General features: G+C 36.4%; 1 protein-coding gene across 1 annotated transcript in view; it reads right to left on the bottom strand.

The window, feature by feature from the left end:
• The window catches only part of CDH8 (cadherin 8), a 107,088-nt gene that overhangs the window by 62,753 nt on the left and 24,194 nt on the right, over nt 1–20,141 (bottom strand). Inside the window, exon 2 of the mRNA XM_026036514.1 lies at nt 12,334–12,628. Coding sequence (XP_025892299.1) covers nt 12,334–12,628 — 295 coding nt within the window. The remainder of the gene's footprint in view (nt 1–12,333; nt 12,629–20,141) is intronic.

The raw sequence follows: 20,141 nt of genomic DNA, 5'->3' as shown, positions 1-20,141 counted from the left end.
CTTAGAGATAATTTGCATCTCACTACAGAGCTTCCATCCCAGGCTTTCATACCTTGCCACTTCGAACATCAAGAAGGACACAGAGCTGGCAGGATGGATAACACCTCACTCAGGGGAGTGGAAATTTTTCAGTGTTCCCAGTCACTGCTTGTATACAAAAAAAGGAGGCAAAAAAATAGCATATTCTTCTTTCTCTTTTCCTTAGAGATCACTTGAAGTGTTACTATAATCTCACCTAATAAAAGTAATGCAGAGAAGGGAAGGATAAAACACTCTCCCATCTCCCAGAATCAATTTCTCGCACTGCCAGTCCGCCACTCTACTCTCATTTCAGACCATCATATGTGGTCCTCACATTTAGTAATGTACTCTCATCAATTTATTGATGAAAAGTATCTGTAACGGATGCAAGTCATCATGAAACAGAGACTAAAGAAATTATTTTCATTGTTGAAATTACATAGTTAAGTTTAAATTTTACCACCTGTCATTAGGTTTTTTAGTTTTATGCTATAACTTATGCTCAGTCTTCTGTAGATGTTAAATATGCCATAGTAATATTCTTTTAAGGACAATTATATAAAATTAAAGGAGAAAATTTGTTCCATGTCTCACAAGACATTGCTGCCTCAGTGCTGCTCTGATCCCAGTGCACAGGGCGTTAAAATCCAGAACCTGGCCACCCAACCCACCCCAACAACACTGGACTCAGATCTTGGGGTTCTTTTCAGCTAAGCATGAACAAAAGCTTTAAGAACTGATAAATTCCTGCCTGTGAAAAGCCCTGCAGATAAAAGGAACCCAGAGCCAAGGCAGAGTTATTCAGGCAGTTCCCCAAACGCAGCAGAACTCTCCATGCACTGGAGAAGAGCTTTGGATTACCAATGTTTAAGCAGGATTTTACTCCACTACAGACACCATGGTTATAAACTACATGTATAAAAATATTTTTACATGCATAATGTGCTTAAAGTTTTAAAGATAAAAACTTTGCATTGAAAAAGCTGTTTGAATCCAGGAAGGCGCAGTTATTAAGTATATGCTCTTTGAAAAAGAGTGTTCTGGGTTCTACCCAGCAAATAAAAGCCAAGGTTTCTGTTTGTGTTTAATTTTGACCGCATTTGGCATGTGTTTGTTTCTTTAACAATGCTACAACAAACACATTTAGCCAGAGACTTTAATTTTGAAATGGTGCCATTTTTACAAGAAAGCCACTATTATAGTCCAAGTCACTGCTGTCCTAATTACAATAATATAGCAGTTTTATACAATCTGGCCCAACAACATAATCACCGTTTTTGTTTTTTTCTTTATGTATCTAATATTGCCTTATGTAATACAAAACCATTTGAAGATAGATGAGGAAAATTTTAAGTTCATTTAAAAACTTTCTGCATTTTTTTTCTGAGGTACATTTCTGCAATGCTAATGACCCTGTGATTAAATATGGACTGCAAAGAGATTCAACAGATTTTAATTAATGAACACTTCTAATGTGATTTAGCTATTAACCATTGCTGATTGTTTTGCTCTGTTAGTGTCAGGTTTCATAGTTTTTTATTGCAACAGCCTAACAATCAGAGACACAATTAACAATAAAATTATTTTTATACGGCTAAATAAGAAAGCCTGTGTTTTCTGCCAAGCTAAGATTAAAAGCCTTCATAAAAATAAGCTGTGTGTGCTCAGCTAGTATTCTTCTGTTGTTTTGGCTGTATTTTTATGTGCAAGTCAGGGTACAGATTCTGCACATTAGTCAGAAAGAAAAATGCATATGCTGCCACAGGGAGTAGGCAAGCAAAGATTTTTTGGTGTGGCAGTGAAACGTGCGTACTCAAAAAAATAAAACTTGCATGTTCTAGAGGACATAACACATAGTCAATGCCTGGAATTTGCATGAATCCATATTCAATGAAGTAACCATTTTTCTGAAAGATTGCAATGGCTGTTAAAAATAAAATACGTGACCATAATGCAATCTAGTGTTTTCTCATTTTCCCCGAGACTTCTGTTTTCTTTGCTTTTCTGATGACCTTTTTAGGTCTCACCCGTTCTTTCTCCCCAACTCTTCCCAAATCTTGACAGACTGAAATCTCCATTTTATTTTGGACATCTGTTTATCAATCTGACATGGTATTATGGGGGCATTTGCATCAAAAAGACCTACCATTATTTACAAAACGTTTTGTTTTTCTAAGATCACCACACTTGAAAATTCCCAGCTAGATGTTGAGTTTAGCTCCTAGTGGCTGTGCAGTCAGCAGTAGTCAAAGCAAGGCATTGTCTGTATCCAGTAGGTCAGAGAGGCATTCTTTCCAAAATGAAGTCTTTTCTTCACTGTCCTTCTTTGCTATAATCTCACAGGTAGCATGACAGTTGTTGTCATGGCAACTATTTTTTATTGAATAAAACTGCAATAATCTCATAAAAACCTGTGTAACTTCTTGACATGTAAATTATCACTGCCTTAAAGCTGAAGAAACTTCTTTGTTTTTCACTGTTCTAAATTTTTTAAAGGTAAAATATTTTTAAGCCTAATTCTCCTATATTATTGTACATGAGACGATCTCTAAACACAAAAAGTATCAATTAGAGAACTCAGTAGTCAAATACATGGTAGGTGTATAAAATAGAAATCTGTGTGACACTACAAAACATGATAAATACAAAAAAAATTAAATACAGATAGAATATTATAACTGGTATTTTTAAGTGCATAGCTTGCTGCATATATATATGTATGTTTGTGTATTTAGATGCATAGCTATTTGAAACAGACTGTGCAAACACTCACATACATATGTATATGTTGCATGACTGTTTAGAATCTCTTGCAAATCATATCTTATTCCACTGCTACCTTCCACCTGTGCAATTGAATATATTCTTATTATTAATAGCTACTACACTTGCAAAGCTCTAAAAGCCCAAGACATGGATTAGATCTCACAAAGCGTGAAAATCTTCTCCCCAAAGAGCACATGAATCAAGTACCTGAAAAAAGATGAGTGCGGTCAGACACCTGAGGACAGAGAAGGAAATGAAGAGAGGGTGTTAATCATCACAAGCAGCAATGCTATCAGTACACAGCGGTGCCACAGTTGGCTTAGCCATTGACAAGTGGTTTTGTAGGTACCCTGGAAAAGTTCTAAAGATTGCTTTGAAATTGCTTTCGGAACAGATGACTAAGGCCTTGCGTGGATTTCTTGGAAGATCTCCCCACGCTTAAAGGAGAGCATATGAGAAGACTGGGAGGTATTTCTTTTTTAACTGGCCACCAGACACCTTACAATGACAGAAGCTTAGGGCAAGTAGATGACGCCGTAAGTGGTGGTGAGGGACAGAGATAGAGCGTGGTCCACAAAAGGAAAGATGAGCAACTTATGCTTGATTTGCTAGAGGAAGAGGAAGCAAGGACATATTCTACTACACCTATAGCAGAATCCTGTACACAGTCACCCCTAGAGAGGGAGAGATGAGAAGGAAAACTTGCGTACTTCACAGATGTGATACAAATATGTGGGTGCTGAGGATCACATAAACACGATACATATAATGCTTCCATTAATCTTCTACGAGCAGTTATAAACAACAAAAACCTCCTCGCTGAAGAGTTCACTCTACTGCACAGGATGCTAGGTAATGTATTCTAAGGGAAAAACCCAGAGAGACAGGAAGATTAACTAATAAGGTAATTTGTCTTTCCTAGCCATAATTTATCTGACTCTAAGTAGTGAAATACTGTGATGCTGTCATGATCTTGTTTATGATGATTAAGGTGAGGAAAGAGGAAAATAAGGTTATTCACACAATTCAGTTTTAGGCTCAGCTGGCTAAATTAGATAACTAGGTGCACTGGGCTTGTACTCTATTCAGTGGAAGATGGCAGTCTAGGATTTTGCTTTAATTGCTCCCTCAGGGGATCTTTCCCGTGGTCAACCTCATGGCTGACTAGATGGGAATCCAAAGAATGGGTGATTATCCATTCAGTTTAAATACATAAATTTGAATTATACGTCTACCTTCCCACATGTACATGCTCATATCACTGAAATGTCCCAAAAAGCAGAGATTTAAGGATACTCTGGCTCTGCAGGCCTACAGGAAATAACAGGCACTGTTCAAAAGAGCTGGTAAGCACCAAAACACAAACCAAAACACAAACCAAAACACAAACCAAAACACAAACCAAAACACAAACCAAACAAACAAAAACCAAGATTTGAAAAAATCTGATTTTTGAAAAAATCAATCAAACAGCAGCTGTTTAGCCAATGGTAAGAAATTACCACTAAGGTACATTATTAACTATCATACAGGAAAAAGCAAGAAATATTTATCACCAGGAAACTTAAAATTTTTCACGCACTTACCTCTAGGATGCCAAATCAGATTTAGCTCCATATAAGCAGGAGAAGAATCTGAGTGGCTTCTTCCAAATGTTACAAATATCCTAATAGAATTTTTAAAAAAGTTTAGAAAATGAATATTTCAAAAACGTTAATATCATTCAACAGGTGTATGAGTCGAAGTCTTCAAACTATCGCCTATCCTACAACATGTAACACAAAAATGTTTTTAAAATATTCATGTGTCACTCGAAGGACTTTTTGTCAAGTGTGGCAAATGGAAAAGTACATTGTATATGAATGTGTTGCTGCAGAACTTTGTGAGGTGCTTGCTATGCACAGGAGAAAACCGCCTCCTGTGCAGCATTCAGACAACGGAGCAAGCTGGCAGCCTTTGGCATTTTACGGCTGTATAATGAGGACTGGGGGAAGTGTGGCTATGAAACATAATAACCTGAATATTTTATAATTTTTTGTGCATAAACCAATTGTTCCAGAACTCTGATATTCCCTTTCTATTATGATCTCTTGCAAACAAAAAATATTCAATACAAGAAATACATATGTAGGCCTAGTGAAAGAGGTAACTCTCCAGCGATTGTCCTTGCTGATGTTACCTATGGCTTGGATTTAGTTCATGTGAATGTAATAATGGCCCTGTCTTTTCAGTTTTAAGGTTGGCAGTTTTTCCTTGCTACAACTTACAAAATGGTGCCATTAGAGAGCCTGCAGGCTTCCTTATATTCCTTTATAAATTCCCTTGGGTAACTGTTTGTTAGCACTGGAATACAGTCTGGAACATTACAGGCAACAGTGAAAGGGTAAAACATTTTCTGATTGCCTTAAAGAGTTATGTTTTCTTTTCAATTTTGAGGTTTTTTTTATTCTCCCTTTAGATATCACCTTCAGTATGGAATATTAATTGATATTTTTCAGAGATGTGGGACATAGCTTTTCTTTTGTTCAGGACTTTTTGAAAGACTGCTTGTCTCTAATCAATTGACTATTTCATCAGCATTCATTCTGTGAGGTCCCCAGGCAAAGACAGTAAAATTGGATGATGACTTTACAATATATTACCAAGCAGAGGGGAAAAAAAAATATTAACATTTGAGTTCAGTGGAAGTTTCAGGTTATGCTCAGGTTGCTATTATAAAATATAAGTGAGTGATAAAGTAGCCTTTACTATGTACATAAGATCATTTATATCTCTCCGTTATGAAAATGGAAGGTGGTTGGTATAATCCTGCAGCTTCGCTGATCTTGCTTTGTTCAGCAGAGGGAAGCTAATAATGCCATGAGCCTCTCAATCCAGGTCGAGAGAACAGCCTCAGAAATATTGTCCCCTTGGGCCCCTGGGCAGCCAGCATACGGCTGCAGAGACTGCTCGTGCCCCGGGGAGAGGCTGCAGTTGGAGCAGACGCCCCACAGAATTCATGAGAAAGCCGTACTGACATGAGCTCCACGGGCTGCGGCTTGTCTGTGCTCATAAAGAAACACCACGTGCTGCAGATCCAGCAACTAAACAAACACAGGGGTACCAACTGGGGGGAGAGAAGGAAAAAAGGGGGAAACAACCCATTATGGATTACAAAAGGATTCGGAATTGGAACTGAATCTCGTTTCCCTAGATGTCAAATCTCTGCGAAGATTCTTGGAGATTATACAGGACTAGAGAAGCATGCAACAAACTGCCATAACACTCTCTATTCTGCCACTGTACAATCAACATAGAGCTATGACTTTCTTTTCTCATCCTGGTCCTCATATAAATCATGATACAAAAAAAAATTCCTTTATATGGGAAGTCCAGAAGGAACTTGGACTTTAATTCTATACCTTCATTCTGTGCAATCTGCAAGATGTACCTTCCAAGACAAGGAAAAAAACCCTACAAACTACGAACAAAAAAAAAAAAAATTGTAAAAGAAATCATACATTCCTTGTCCAAGAAAACCATCACGCACTTTGCTCCACACTTCCATAGTTCCATACTTTGCACAGACAATTTAGGGCTTACTTTTAAGAATGAAAAAGTGACTTCAAAATCTGACCATCCAACCCAGTTTGCTGCCATTTTTTATTCAGTTTTGATCTTGGCAGCTTTGTATGAAGTCAGTAATGCACCTTGGTACACTCAGACCTTAATGGCTGGTAAAACTAAAGGGTCAGATTATAAATGTCTAAACAACAATATCATAACTTCATCTATGGTCCATAATGGTAATTTTAAATCAATAAAAGGCTAATGACATATTGAATAAGATCTCATGAGAAATGGAAAGGGCAAAAAATAAAAACAAATAGCAATGTTCCAAGTGTCAATAATAAGTCAAATTAGGAAAAATTCTGTCTTGGTAGTGAATATATCCTAATTACTAAAGGTTAATTCTGACTTTGCTTTTGGAACCTTCTTGGTCACTCCATGCATAAAAAAGATTTAGACAGGAGAGCTCCCTATACAATTTCCTCATGTAGAATCTTCTTGAGCACCACAGTTCATAAAGTTGATTATGCACAACATGAACAAGTAGAGAAACAAGAAGACAATATTAAAATATACATTTTCTAGCAGCTGCTACATGGTTGCCATATTTTTTAGCATCTGCTATGTCTTTCATTAGCTTTTGCACTCCGTCTGCATTTACCCTTTGGGCTAATTTGTATTTGACCCCGTTACACAGTCCCTCTAGTCTACAATTTTGTGACAAACTATCATTGATTTAGGAGTCATGTACGGTGGTGCCTTAAAAAATCAATGAATATAATGAAGAAAAAAAAAAAAGAGCAGCATGAGTGTGGTGGATCTTGGTAACGCTTCATCTCAAGTTTTTACTACAACATTCTAACTTATCAGCTTAATTATTATTTACATCAGACATTTTATTTTGATTCCATATCCAGCAGATTTAGTCCTTTCACAAACAATTTGCAACTGGAGAATTAGAATTTCTGTGAGCACTGGAAAGAAAACCTGCACTAAGTATGGTGTACTTAGTACATGTGGCTATATTTTTAAGCCTGTTCTGGGGTTATGGAAAAAGCAAACTACTGAATGACTTTTTAATTTTCAGTGGTGCAACCAAAAGCAAACTTTGCCCTAGGACAGACCTTATTTTCACAGATGCTTTTGTGCAAAAAAAAAAAAAAAAAAAAAAAAAAAAAAAAAAAAAAAAAAAAGATGAAAACTGATATTGCCTCAACTGAAAGCCTAAACCTAAAGCTCTAAACACAGACCTTTTCTCCCATTTTTTTCATTTAAAAAATTGAATTTTTAAAAAGCATTACACTGAGCTTTTTAACTTTACTAATATTATGACATATCAAAGGCAAAACATTTCTGGAGCAATGGTCCACTGAATTCCACTCCACCCATTTTATTGAGGGAGAGGGTAGGGGAAACTGCGGTTATCACTAGGCAGTGGGAAAATTTTAATATTTAGAGAGTTTGACTGCTTATCTGAATCCAGGCCAACTCTGAGAGAATTCTCTTCCCTTATTGCTTTTGTTCTTTTTCCATCTGTGCCCTTTCTTATTTCATCATGTTTGTCACTCTACTTCTGTCTTCCCCTGTCTTTCAACATGACGCTAGCTGTCTAAACACTCCTGGCTTCACTGAGAATAGGATGAAGAAATCCAGCTCCTCATTCCTCTCCTGAAGAAAAAAAAAAAAAAAAGGCAAAAAAAAAAGCCCTGAATATCTGAATATACAGAGTTGGAAGACGATACCCACTTCTGCTTGCATTACCACCTCTACAACATGCTTTCAGGGAATTTGGGAACCTGTGAGGAGCTGAGAAAGCAACACAGAAACTGAACATTTTAAAAAAAAAAAAAAGCTTCAGGACCAGTTTAATTTACCCGGGTGGATTTTATCTTTCAAAATTACTCATTCATCCATATGATATGCTCTCAACATTACAAGTATATATACAGAATTCATTGAAAAAAAAAATCTAAAAATGAGTCACTGTGTTTTTTCCTAGAAGCTTAGCTGAATCTCTTCCTAAGAAGGTTTTTAACTGATTTTCATTCCCAACATGTTCCCTTGCAACTTAAATCAAGGTTTTACAAACAAGTTATTTTCCATTTTTGAAATGCAATATAATTACAATGAAGTGATGCTAAAAGTTCCATGTTCTGATCTTTGATTCCTTAAGAAAATTAGTATCGGAATTAAAACATTGAAAGATACCATTTCAGCAAAAAGGCCACTTCCCATATGCATTAACAGCTTTCACAACTAAATTCATCATTTCAGAGCTAGGAAACAGGGCTTACTAGCATAGATTATATACAAAACATAATTGAGGAGGAAAAAAAAAAAAAGAGGAAAAAAAGGAAAACCAGAGAAACCAGAGATGAAACAAGGAGGAACTCACATGCAAACTCGAAACATTTTTTGCCATGTGGTCCTCTCTCCTCAAAGAGAAAAATACATTATTTCAAAATAACTCTGAACGCAGTGCCTGCAACCACCACTCAGTACGTGTGTGGGTGGCTGTTCTGTGAAGACAGCTGAAAAGTGAACAGCATTCCTGCCAGAGATAACACACTGAAATACTAATCGCTTTTGCACCAAGCAGTGGGAGGAAAGCCTGCACAGCCTTCTCTATTATCTTACTAAGGAAATAAGATTTTCCAGATATCACTGACATACGACATAAAAAACAAACAGGTTGGTTTATGGCCATATATGTGTGGGATAATCTCCTTATACACATACATAAACATAATGCATACAACGTTGCAGGTACACTCCACTTTTCACCTTCCCATAGGGTATCTTTCATAGTCTAGACATGCAAAAGCACCACCTACATATTTATATAATACATCACATATGACATTAAAACCAGTATCTGCTATATTATGTAGAATATATTACCCAATAGAAAAATTGTGTTGTGTAAGAACCTCAGCAGTTATGTTACAGGATTCTGAAAGGTTAATGCGTTCATCTGTACTTTATGCACTGCTTTCCACAGAGGTCCAAAAATAAAATGCCTTGTACTGCATCCTCATTACATAAGTACTATATATATAGCATACAAGTTCCTCCTCTGTTTCAGGACATTCAGAATTGTTACAGCATTCGAGAAGAGACTTATCAGAACTCTCTGTTATTCTGAATAAGAACACTGCTTAGTAATGACTGTGCTGCAGAAATGTCAAGGCTGAAATTAGCAGTAGGTGGAGATCTCTTTAAGGGGAATTAGGTAAGTGGATAATGGAAGTGGTATACATATAGTGTGGCAAGGAAATTCCTTGAACTCTGAAAGGAGGAAGAGCTTCCCTATAAACCTTTAAAAGAAGTGAAAGTGATTTTAAGGGGGCAAATGAAAGCTAATAGAAAAAAAAAAAAAAAAAAAAGGTTCAAGCATCCAGAGTTCATCATTTAGCACAGCTCTCAATGTTGCTACAAGTGGATTGAAGGAGGAAGGCAGAAGAAAACAGTGAGAAAAAAAATGATAAAGAGGTAACATTCTTATCTACAGATTGTTAGTCTTGAATTTTGGTTCCATTAGAGACTAAGAAGGAGACCTGATGGTACCTTCTGCGTTCATTTTACAGACTTTCATTACCCAGGTAATGCAATGGACACATGCTTTGAATTTTTGGGTGCTACTCAGAATTAGGTTTTGTTTTGCAAGGAAAGAAGAGTTGTATATGCTTCTATTTCTTCAGAGAAATAGCTTGGAAACTACAGCCTCCAAGAATGTCATATAAAGAATAAGAAAGGATCAGAGATTATAAGACACAGAGGTAGAAAACTTGTAGAGTTTTGGTAATAAAGGTACTAAACAGAAGGCCTCTGAGGTAACTTAGAATATATCTCTATTCGTACTGTTAAATTGATTTTAGACTTTTTTTCTTCTTCTTCTTTTTTTTCCAGACAGCATAGGAATATAGATTAGAAAAGAACTGAAAAGTTTCACAGCCTGTTCAAGGAAGAACTGTGCTCCTCTGGGTTTCTACCATGTTTGGGGAACCAGATGGACTAGATCCTGTCTTTAGGATCCTGCAAAATCCATCCCCCTTTTCTAATCTCCAAGCTTGTAAAACCTTTTACTATCAAATTTTCCCATCTTGCATCCTTCTCTTCTTACTCATTTTTTAACACATTCCTTTTTTGTGTTTCTCTTTTGCTTTTCACCCTAATACTTTTCACAATTGTTTCACTTCTATCTTTTGTTTCCCTTACAGCCTTCCCTTGCTCTCAGACCGTCGTCTTTTAAATTGCATGTTAACCAACTCCTGTATTTTTGATCTTCTGATCTTCTGACTTGCCTATACTTTTTCTAGTCTTACTTAAGCGAATGTTCCTTGGATAAGATCCATGATTTTCTTAATGACTGCAAAAAAAAACCTGCCCATATGTATGAGTAGAAATTACTTTTATAGCAGACTTTGTGATTGAAAAAGTGTCTTTTCTTGCCTGTGTATACTTGTTTTCTTTCTTTTCTCTGGAATACCAAACAAGTTCCATTCATGTAACAACTGTCTTCGATTTCCCTCCTTTCTTCTCTTATACACTCCTTCCTTCCAACTGAATTAAGTTATTTTCTTGCCTAGAGCCTGGCAAAAATACCTCTAAAAACAGGTCCACATTACATTTGTTCTGCTGTATAATTAAAAGCAATTTAACAAAATTAAATCCTGTGTGTTAGTAGAACTGACACACAGGCTTGAAAAGTCACATATCAGTTTAGCACAAGCAATTCAATGCAACCAAGATATGAAAATTTGGAGGAGAGAAGCTGATAAAAAAAAAAAAAAAGTCAACTATCACAGTCTAGTCAACACACCATACTTGCAGCTGAAAAGAACCTGGCACAATTCTTTGCGCTGAATATCTATAGTAGGATGGTTTTACTTCTCATGTTCCACTTCTTTTTAGCTACAATAAGATCAAATACCATTTTTAAAATTTTTTGCTAGGGTGCTGCTCCTTTGGCTAAGTGGATTGACACTCCTTCAATTACCTTGCTTTGATGAATATAGACAAATTACTGAAAAAAACACACTATCTTCAACCTAATACTGAAAAAATCTAGAATTTATTCTACATTTTATGGTCAAATTTTGATATTTTTGTTTATACTGAATGAATACAAGAAAGTGATTCTAATGGTTGGATAGCTGAACTAAAGACCTGCACTGAATACATATGTATCTGTTGGGGATGAGGGGCTTGGCACATAAATATGTATCTCTGTAGCACATAATGTACATTTGCAAATATAGAACAAAGGACCGGGTTTGCAAACGTGAAACCAAAACGTTCATGAGGAAATGGCTTTACCAGTAAAACGAATAAATAGAAGTAATATTTATTTCAAAGACTATTTACTCATATTGTCCGTCTTCCTCCATCACACACTTAATATCCTTTTTTTTCCTTCTTTTTTTTTTTTTCCCTCCTCTTTTTTTTTTCTTTTTTGTCTTCCACCTTCCCTACAAATCACACTGGTAATTGGTTAAGACCACTCCAGAGTACATCATCAATTCCCAGACACAGCATCTCTCTTTTCAATGTTTTTTCCTCATTATGGTTGCAATAAAAAGGAAATAAGTATGTATCAACATGCTGCAAGTGTTACATCTGTGTATGAAAATACACAGATAATTAAACATCAACAAAATATCAATAGGATTAGAATGTCATGTTGGAACAAATCTTGACAAATCCTTTTGGATAACAACTCTCTAACTACAGCATCATAAGGGGAATATAAATTCAGCCCATTAAAGTGTTGGACAAAGAAAGACACATTAATACACCTGTTAGTCATTTTCTTACTCCTAAGGGACTATACTAATGTGCTACAGATTAAAGTTTCGGCTAAGAGAAGATTTGACAATATGCAAATTTGCACTAACAACATAATAAATATCCTATTATTTATCAACAACTCAGTGGCACACTGGCCTAATTTAAAGGGTGAGCAATCAAGGTTGTTGTGTGCTTAGACATACATACCTACAACAGACATTTCTGGAACTGTGGCATGGTATGGACCATCGACAAACTCCGGGGCATTGTCATTGATGTCTTGAACCTTAATAATGAATTCGGAAGGAGGCTCCAGAGGTTTATTTGTGTCTCTATCGACTGCTTGAGCAGTTAAAGTGTACTCTGCTTTTTCCTCACGGTCAAGCCTTTTCATTGCATGAATGTCTCCAGTTTTGTCATTGATCACAAAGATTGTTCCAGCTCCATCTCCTGATAGGATATACTTGATTTTGCTGCTGCCAGGATCCAAGTCTGTATGTAACTAAAAGAAAAAATAGGCATTTTAGGGAAAGAAATTAAGCCCAGATTTTTTTTTCTATTGGTCTAACCATACATTCTCTCAAGCTATTCTTTTGTACTTGAATTTTAGCTCCAGTGATCCATATCTCAGCTTGAATACACAAACAGAGTAGGGATTTGTATGCATACTAAAAGTGAATGTAATCATAGGCATAATTAGACTTCCTATTTAAAAAGCAGCTGTTACAAATATTTTAAATCCCTGCTCTAAAATGTGCCTTCAGAACTATTATTAATCAAAATGAATGAGCACAAAATGTCCATAACCTAATAGATCAAAGGGTAAATGGATGACTAACAATAATATATATTTTAACCTAGTTGCTTACACTTTCAACTCCTTTGCAGGTATCTGAAAATGACCAAAGACTGGCATCTATATAAATGTTAACTGGTAGCATTCCCAAAATTCTAGAACTGTATCATAATTTCACTGCTAATTGAGTTTAAAAAAATTCTATAATCTTTATTTTAGAAGTACTATCCAAAAAGAATACCCTGTTAAAGCAAGCTTCCAAACAGATGAAAAGAACCTTTACACAAATCTTCCCATTTTTTTCTACTTCCCATTAGAAAAACATCTAGATTGTACTTGTTTCTTCAAAAAACAACAATATAAGATTATAATAATCTGAAACAGTGCAGGAAATACAGTTTTTATTCTTTATATTTTTGTTAAACAAATGCCTAAACTGAAGAACACTGGATGCAAAAAGACTTCCATTGACTTTCTGTGGGTTAAAAGCCACCTCCTAAACACCACTTTTTCTCCAACAACTTTTGATTTGCAAGGACAAGTGCTCCGATTTGTGGACAAAATATATTCATGTCAATATAACATGAATATAGGATAATAATTCAAAGATTAAGCACGCAGTAATAACACTTTAAGTGCAATATATTTACTCTTACATCTAACACATGCAATTAGAAAAGCATCATTAAAAATCACCATGAAAGACTGTGTGAAAAAAAATATGTATTTGCAAACTAACTCTTCAGAAGTTAGAAATGTCTTTAACATCACCTTTGGAAATGGAATGTCAAACTGCTGAAAGAAGCACAAGGGGCAACTGCAGTCAGGTTTGATTTTCCAGTTGATACTAATATTTAGCCACTGTTTTGAGTCTGCCCAAGTGACTTTTGCAGGTGTTATTTTCTTTTACAAATGCTTTGGACACAAAAAGGAATGGAACAAAGCCCAGGGCCATCAGAGCATTATCCTTTTCACAGTACCAGTTTAACTCCTATTGACTACAAGAGATGTGACTTCATCCTCTGTGTTTTGCTAGGCAATGCATTCTTACCACTTCACCATTTTGGTATTTTTTAAAAAAGTATTTTAATATGAACTTACACAAACCATTTCACTCTTCCTGCCCAACCCTCATAAACAAACACTTCAACAGACAGGTGAGACACTTCCCAAAACCTTGGCCTTCTATCTCTTTTCTTTTTGTAGCTGCCACTAACTTTTACTTGAGAATAATCTCCAAAATTTGACAGTACTCTCATTACTGTTGATCCTGCAGTTTTTCTGCAAAGTAATATCAATATAATTTTTTTTTTATTTTATTATTGTCTTAAAAGATTCTTTTCTTTCATATCAGGTTTATATTATTAACTTAGGTATTATTAACTCAGGTATTATTAACACTGTACATGAGCATTTTGGCAGAATATTCTTACTTGAATTACAGTAATGTCTTCTCATAACATTATTTGGACACTCAATTTGAATCACTAGAATCTAGACTTTTTTTTTACCCAAAGATTAATGATGCCAAAAATGATGGTAATATTCTTAGCTGTTTAGTGAAAATAAACTGTAACTCTGGCATTTACTGAAATGATATTTACTTTTTATGATGTTATTAAGATATCTTTTCTAGACAAAGTTCTTTCACTTAAAATATTTAATAAATGACCTATGAAAGGGTCAATTTTTTGAAATCATTTCACTACTTTGTTTTAGGATTAAATCACCCAGATCTACTTACAGTGACAAAGCATAGGACTGAAGTGAAATTCTAAGTCAGAAAGCACAATATTCTTTCCAAGTAACATTTACTCTTTACTATGAGATGTGAATGGTGATTTAAAGTAATCGTCAAGCTTCAGCAAGCTGTGTTCATGTGAAGGTTAAAGATCATTAACCACATAATTATATAGGGTCTAGGTGAATGACAGAGAGCCATAATGAATATGATAAATGAATATTAGTTTCCGCTGAAAAAGCCTCACAAATGTGAAACTGCTTTCCACACCTGTAGCTTTACTCACTGCATCTTTTTAAAAGTTGACCTCATGTTTTTCACAATGTTTACAAATAATAACAAGAATTTCCATTTGACAGAGGGAGCATCAATAGCTAGCCCATATGTCCTACTGCTTGATATCATCCCAGAACTAAAAGTAAAGAATCAAGAGAAAGCTTAGTTCATTGAGTCAAAGTCGCTTCTTTTACATGAGATTCAGAGATTAGCAAGACTTCAAAGGAAGTGAAATCTTCCTATTCCTCCATCACTGACTTCTCTGTGGGACACAGCGACATCCATCTCTCTTATGGTAGCAGATGCAACCCCATCACCCAATTTGTGCATGGATTTATGACAACAAGAGGGGCTCTGGATCCTCTCCTAGCTTTACCAGTGATGCAGATGCTCTGTATTAACACCCTACCAATGGCTCTCCTGTAGCCTCAGTACAGGCCCTCTCCTAAAAAAAATGGACTTCACTCAAAATGAACTCTCTAACCACCAGACTTCCTAATCATTATTAATTCTGTAGCCGTTCTGCCTCAGAATACAGATGATGATCAACGAAGCCAGGATTAATGCTAATAGCACACACAGTGTACTGCCACAAAACTAACATTATTTTCAGTAATAATGAATGCGTATCTAGAAGTGTTGCCAACACACTATTCAAATATATAACATATATTTATAGTCTCCCACGTACATATATTACAAACACGCATAATTACAATCAATGCAAGAGAAACTGCAGAGATGAAACTCAGAGAGACACTCTGTGGACTTAAAAGTATTACTCCGCAATAAAAACCAAATATATGAGCATGATATTCATATTAAATTCTCCTTTTCAACAGATACTCAGTCTTTATATTTTTAGCCATGTTTTCTTAATGTATACTTGGTTCTATATACGTAGCCAAGGATTTAAGGTGTAGACCAACACAGCACAAGTTCCAAGCTGGGCTTATGAAGCTCTTTAGTAACTCTAGAGAAACATGAGAGTTTCTTTTGTAGATGATAACTGTCACACATGCTCTCAGACAGCTGCCTCACCAAACGAGCGGCAAAGCCAGCACTTGCTCAGCACTGGCCTGAAGTGAAGCCACATGCTCACCAGTAAAGAGCTCTAGGTTTGGTCCACATCCAGAATAAGCAGAAACTTGTTGATCAGCCATGGGCACTTTGCATCCTCTCCAGGTGTTGTTGATATTCAACCCCATACAGCCCATAATGAGTAAGACCAGAGGGAGGTTTTATAACCCAAATTTCCTCATGCTTAGTCAAAAAGGATATATTTACCAATAACTCAAAAGAAGGGGAAGATCTATGCATCATGAAAATACCCACTGCTATTTCTAAGAGAACAAAATGCATTATGTAGTAAAGTATTTATCTGAGTTTGTTAGAAAGCAATTAATTCATCCTTGCATAGTTAAAAGGGAATGACAACTTACTTTTTGAAGGTAAAAGCCGTAATGTGCCTTTGTATCATTTCTCTGTGAAAGAATGTTCTTAACCATGGAAACTTTCTTACAGGATTATCTAGTGAATCACTGACTTTTTCACCTGATGTTACACACACAAATACATTGCACCTTCAACTTCTTCAATCTTTTTCTTAGGCCTTGCCATATAAAATCCTCATTGACAAGGCAGACTCTATTAATGAACTTAGAAGTATGACTTTTAGCTTTTAGGAGCCTTTTCCAAATCCTGTGTGTTCTAAGAACATCAAGTGTTCCTGTCTGTAGTTAGCCTTTTAGGTTTTTTTCACCTTTTCCTTTTTTTTTTTTTTGCTAGACAATATGAAAATCATTAGGTGTTATGAAAGCTTTTTGTGTTTTTTGTTGATGAGCTGTAGCACATAAAGGGAAATGAGCACATTCACTGAAGACCCAGAGTTTAAAAGAAATCATTTATAATTAAACTATTATAGATAGGTTCAATTCATTTGTACACAATGTGGAATTAATAAAGTGAGCATAATGTCAATTTAATAGAATCCATAATTTTCTTCATGGATAGACTGATCCCATCTTTCGTTATGGGAATTATAGTTGCAAAATGAGGTAGAGAGAAATCAAAAATATTGCATTATTATTCAGGGAAATGACAAACCGGGGCACACATTTGATACATCTGACATAGGGCCATTATTCTGAATACCTCCAGAAAGAACAGGGAGAAGTCCAGGGATGACAAAGGTCTCATTTAAGACATGAGGATCATGTAACTTGAAGTCCTTAAAGTAACTGTCAAAAGACATTCCTGGTCACACTTTTCAGCTGCCATGTCATAACCATATTCAAAGAGAATAAAAGCAATAATATCCCTAATACTTTCATTTAGGAAAGCAATCTCTGCTTTTGTTTGCCTCAGTTTCCTACCATGTCATTTTCCATATCTTTGATTCCAGATGGCTTCTTTTATGTTCTGGTTTATTCTTTGCCACTCTTTTTTTTTTTTTTTTTTTTTTTTTTTTTTTNCTATTTGATTTGCTAATTTTGTTTCTGTTTATATTCGTACTGCAACTGTGCACAAACTGCTTTTCATTACTTACCTTTCAGTTTCACTGTATAACACAATAGAGTGAAATGCTATTTAAAAAGCAGAGACAAGATTGGGATCTAAAAATCTGTTTGTTCTAGTTCAGTGATGATGACCAACTGATTAAAGAAAAAGAGCACAGGAAACTGACTGAATCTTGATCCAAGTCCTGCCTAGTTAAACCACCACTTCTGCTTTCTGTGCATCTCTCATGCAGCATCTGTGTTACTAGGCCACCTGAAATTCTTGTTGCTAATGCATATATTTGCCCAGCACATCAGGAAGAATAGTTATCTTCATTTTTATAAATGGGAGAGCAAGGAACAGAGAAGCCCAATTCCAGTTTCAAATAAATCTAAAATAGGGAAAAGAAATCCAGACTGTAGGACTACTTAAGACACTCCAAAAAAGACTCTCCAAGTTATCTCCAGCTAATTATAGTATTCCATTTTGGATCCTCATAATAGGTAGTAGTTAGAAGACTTAGAGAGCAAGGTGCTGATTCACAGAACACTCTCACTCTACTCCTGTCCCCCTAAGACTCTCCAAGAGCGAGGAAACCGCCTTTGCATGCAAACTCTATCCCAAATCCACAGCCATTCCCAGCGTTCACCTTCAGCACCCCTGACGGCAAGAGGGGCAGGGCAGTTAGTTTCTGCTCTTTGCTAGCATCGTTTCAGTGCACGATACCAGGTTGGGGTGTGGGTGTGTGTTTCTCATACACTTTGTTTCTCCTGAATCCTTACGTTAAGCCAGGCGACAACCAAGGCTTCCTGTTATTCCTACTTCTGGCCTTGGCCCTTTGCTTTCCATTTGGGAATACCATCTGTCTCCCCTTCTGTCCTGAGGACACAGCCACCACGTAGGACCTGTGCCCCTCCGCAGTTCCACTACTGCCCTTGGCCATGCGTTTCTGCAGCTACTCAGTGCCCAACTATCCTGCGTTGAGTGGCCTCAGATGGTTGGCACCTCTTTGCAGTTGGCTTTCTGCCTAGCTTGGAGTCCGTGCAACTATTTCTGAACCGTCTGCTGCTACTTTCTTATGTTTCAGCAGACTCCCCTCCTGTAAAAGGATCTTAATTTTCTAAGCCAGCCATTTCTAACACTTACAAGTGAACAATGCAGTTGTGTCTCTTCACCAGATAGGAATCCTTTCTTATCTTCTTTATTTCTCTATTATTTCATCTATAGTGAAATATATTATTTCATTTATCATTTTATATATAGTTCAGCATGAAGAGACCCTCAAAATTGCATGCAAAGCCAGAGTTTTCAGTCCTGTGCAACACGTTCCCTATTTTGTATCTTAATGGGAAAAAAATAATCTCTTTCTAATCTCCTACTGCTTGGGGTCAAGCTTCACACAGTCTCATTGTTCACGGTGTCTCCTGCACGTCTTGCTCTTTTCCCACCTCAGTGAAAGAGCAGCAGAGCCCTTTACTTCCTTCTCCACCCTGTCAGATCCAGAAACAAACCAGTTTGCTGGTATCTTTAAGACCCTGTGAGATCTCCAGGCGCAGCTTCAAAAGGCTGTTCCCATTTTGGCTGGCAGTTCCTACTGGCAGCAGAGCCCCTCATGCTCCTCCTTCCTCAAAACAGACAAAAGATGCGGAAAGCTATAAAGAAACATAAGCAGTGGGAATATCCAATTCAAGGTGCAAGCGAGAAACTGGGCAGTTCCTACATGCCACATCCTTCCCTTTTGTTCCCTTAATCATCATCTTGTTATTCACACTGTTCTGAGCTTTTCTTCTGTGTTGTTTGAGCTGTATTTTTCCTTTCCTCTTTAAAAGCTTATTATAACTTGCTAGGCTTCATTCTCAGGCACAGAGTACATGGCACTTGAGCGCTAAGACCTCTTTGTGTTTTTCAAATGATTTTCTCGAGTGAATGTCAGAGCAATATCTTATAATACATACTTTTAGGATTGCAGAAGAGGAATAAAAAAGTTAATCACTACATAGCCACAGCAGTAATTTGAAGGCTGCTTACTAAATCTGTCAAACTAGACAAGCTATAGCCTGGATCAGCAAAGGCAGAAAAAAATACAATAGGCCAGCTTGGTCAAAGGTGCCAGGATATTTCTATTTATTTAAACATATTTAAGCTGTCATGATTTTACAATGCTTAAATGCCCTGCTTTCAGCTGCTTTCACCACCCTGGCTTCTGAACTCACTGTGCACATAATGATTAGGAGCATCCCAGAGATAATATGTTTAAACTGTCTTCCCTCTTAATCCTAGCACTTCAAACCCATGTAGAATTCCTTCACATAGAATAATATTACAAAACAAATGTGAAAGCATAAAAGGCACAGCTTCCTGGAGGTAGTTTTTCACAATTCAGGTGACTGCTTTGCATACTTCAGCGTCTGAGCATAAGGAAGCGAGCGCTCTGTCTCAAACTACATAATGTGCAAAGCTGGCAGTCCAAATAGAAGCTCTTTGCTGGCAATTGTCTGTCAAACACTTCAAAAGTTTAAAAATATCAACATCAGCCACACAGCCAGCTTTGAGCTAAAACTGAAAATGGCTGGGAAGGTACTTGCTTTGTCAGGGAAAGCAACTGAAAAATTAAATAGCGAGTACTTAAATATTGATTATCACACAAATCCTCTGCTTGCATGTGACAGTATTACTGATTTCTGAATGTATTTACACTAACCT

Source organism: Nothoprocta perdicaria, unplaced genomic scaffold, assembly GCF_003342845.1.
Source record: "Nothoprocta perdicaria isolate Ctin4 unplaced genomic scaffold, notPer1 scaffold_18, whole genome shotgun sequence".
In the NCBI taxonomy this organism is placed as follows: Eukaryota; Metazoa; Chordata; class Aves; order Tinamiformes; family Tinamidae; genus Nothoprocta; species Nothoprocta perdicaria.
This window is presented reverse-complemented; position numbering and strand designations above follow the sequence as displayed.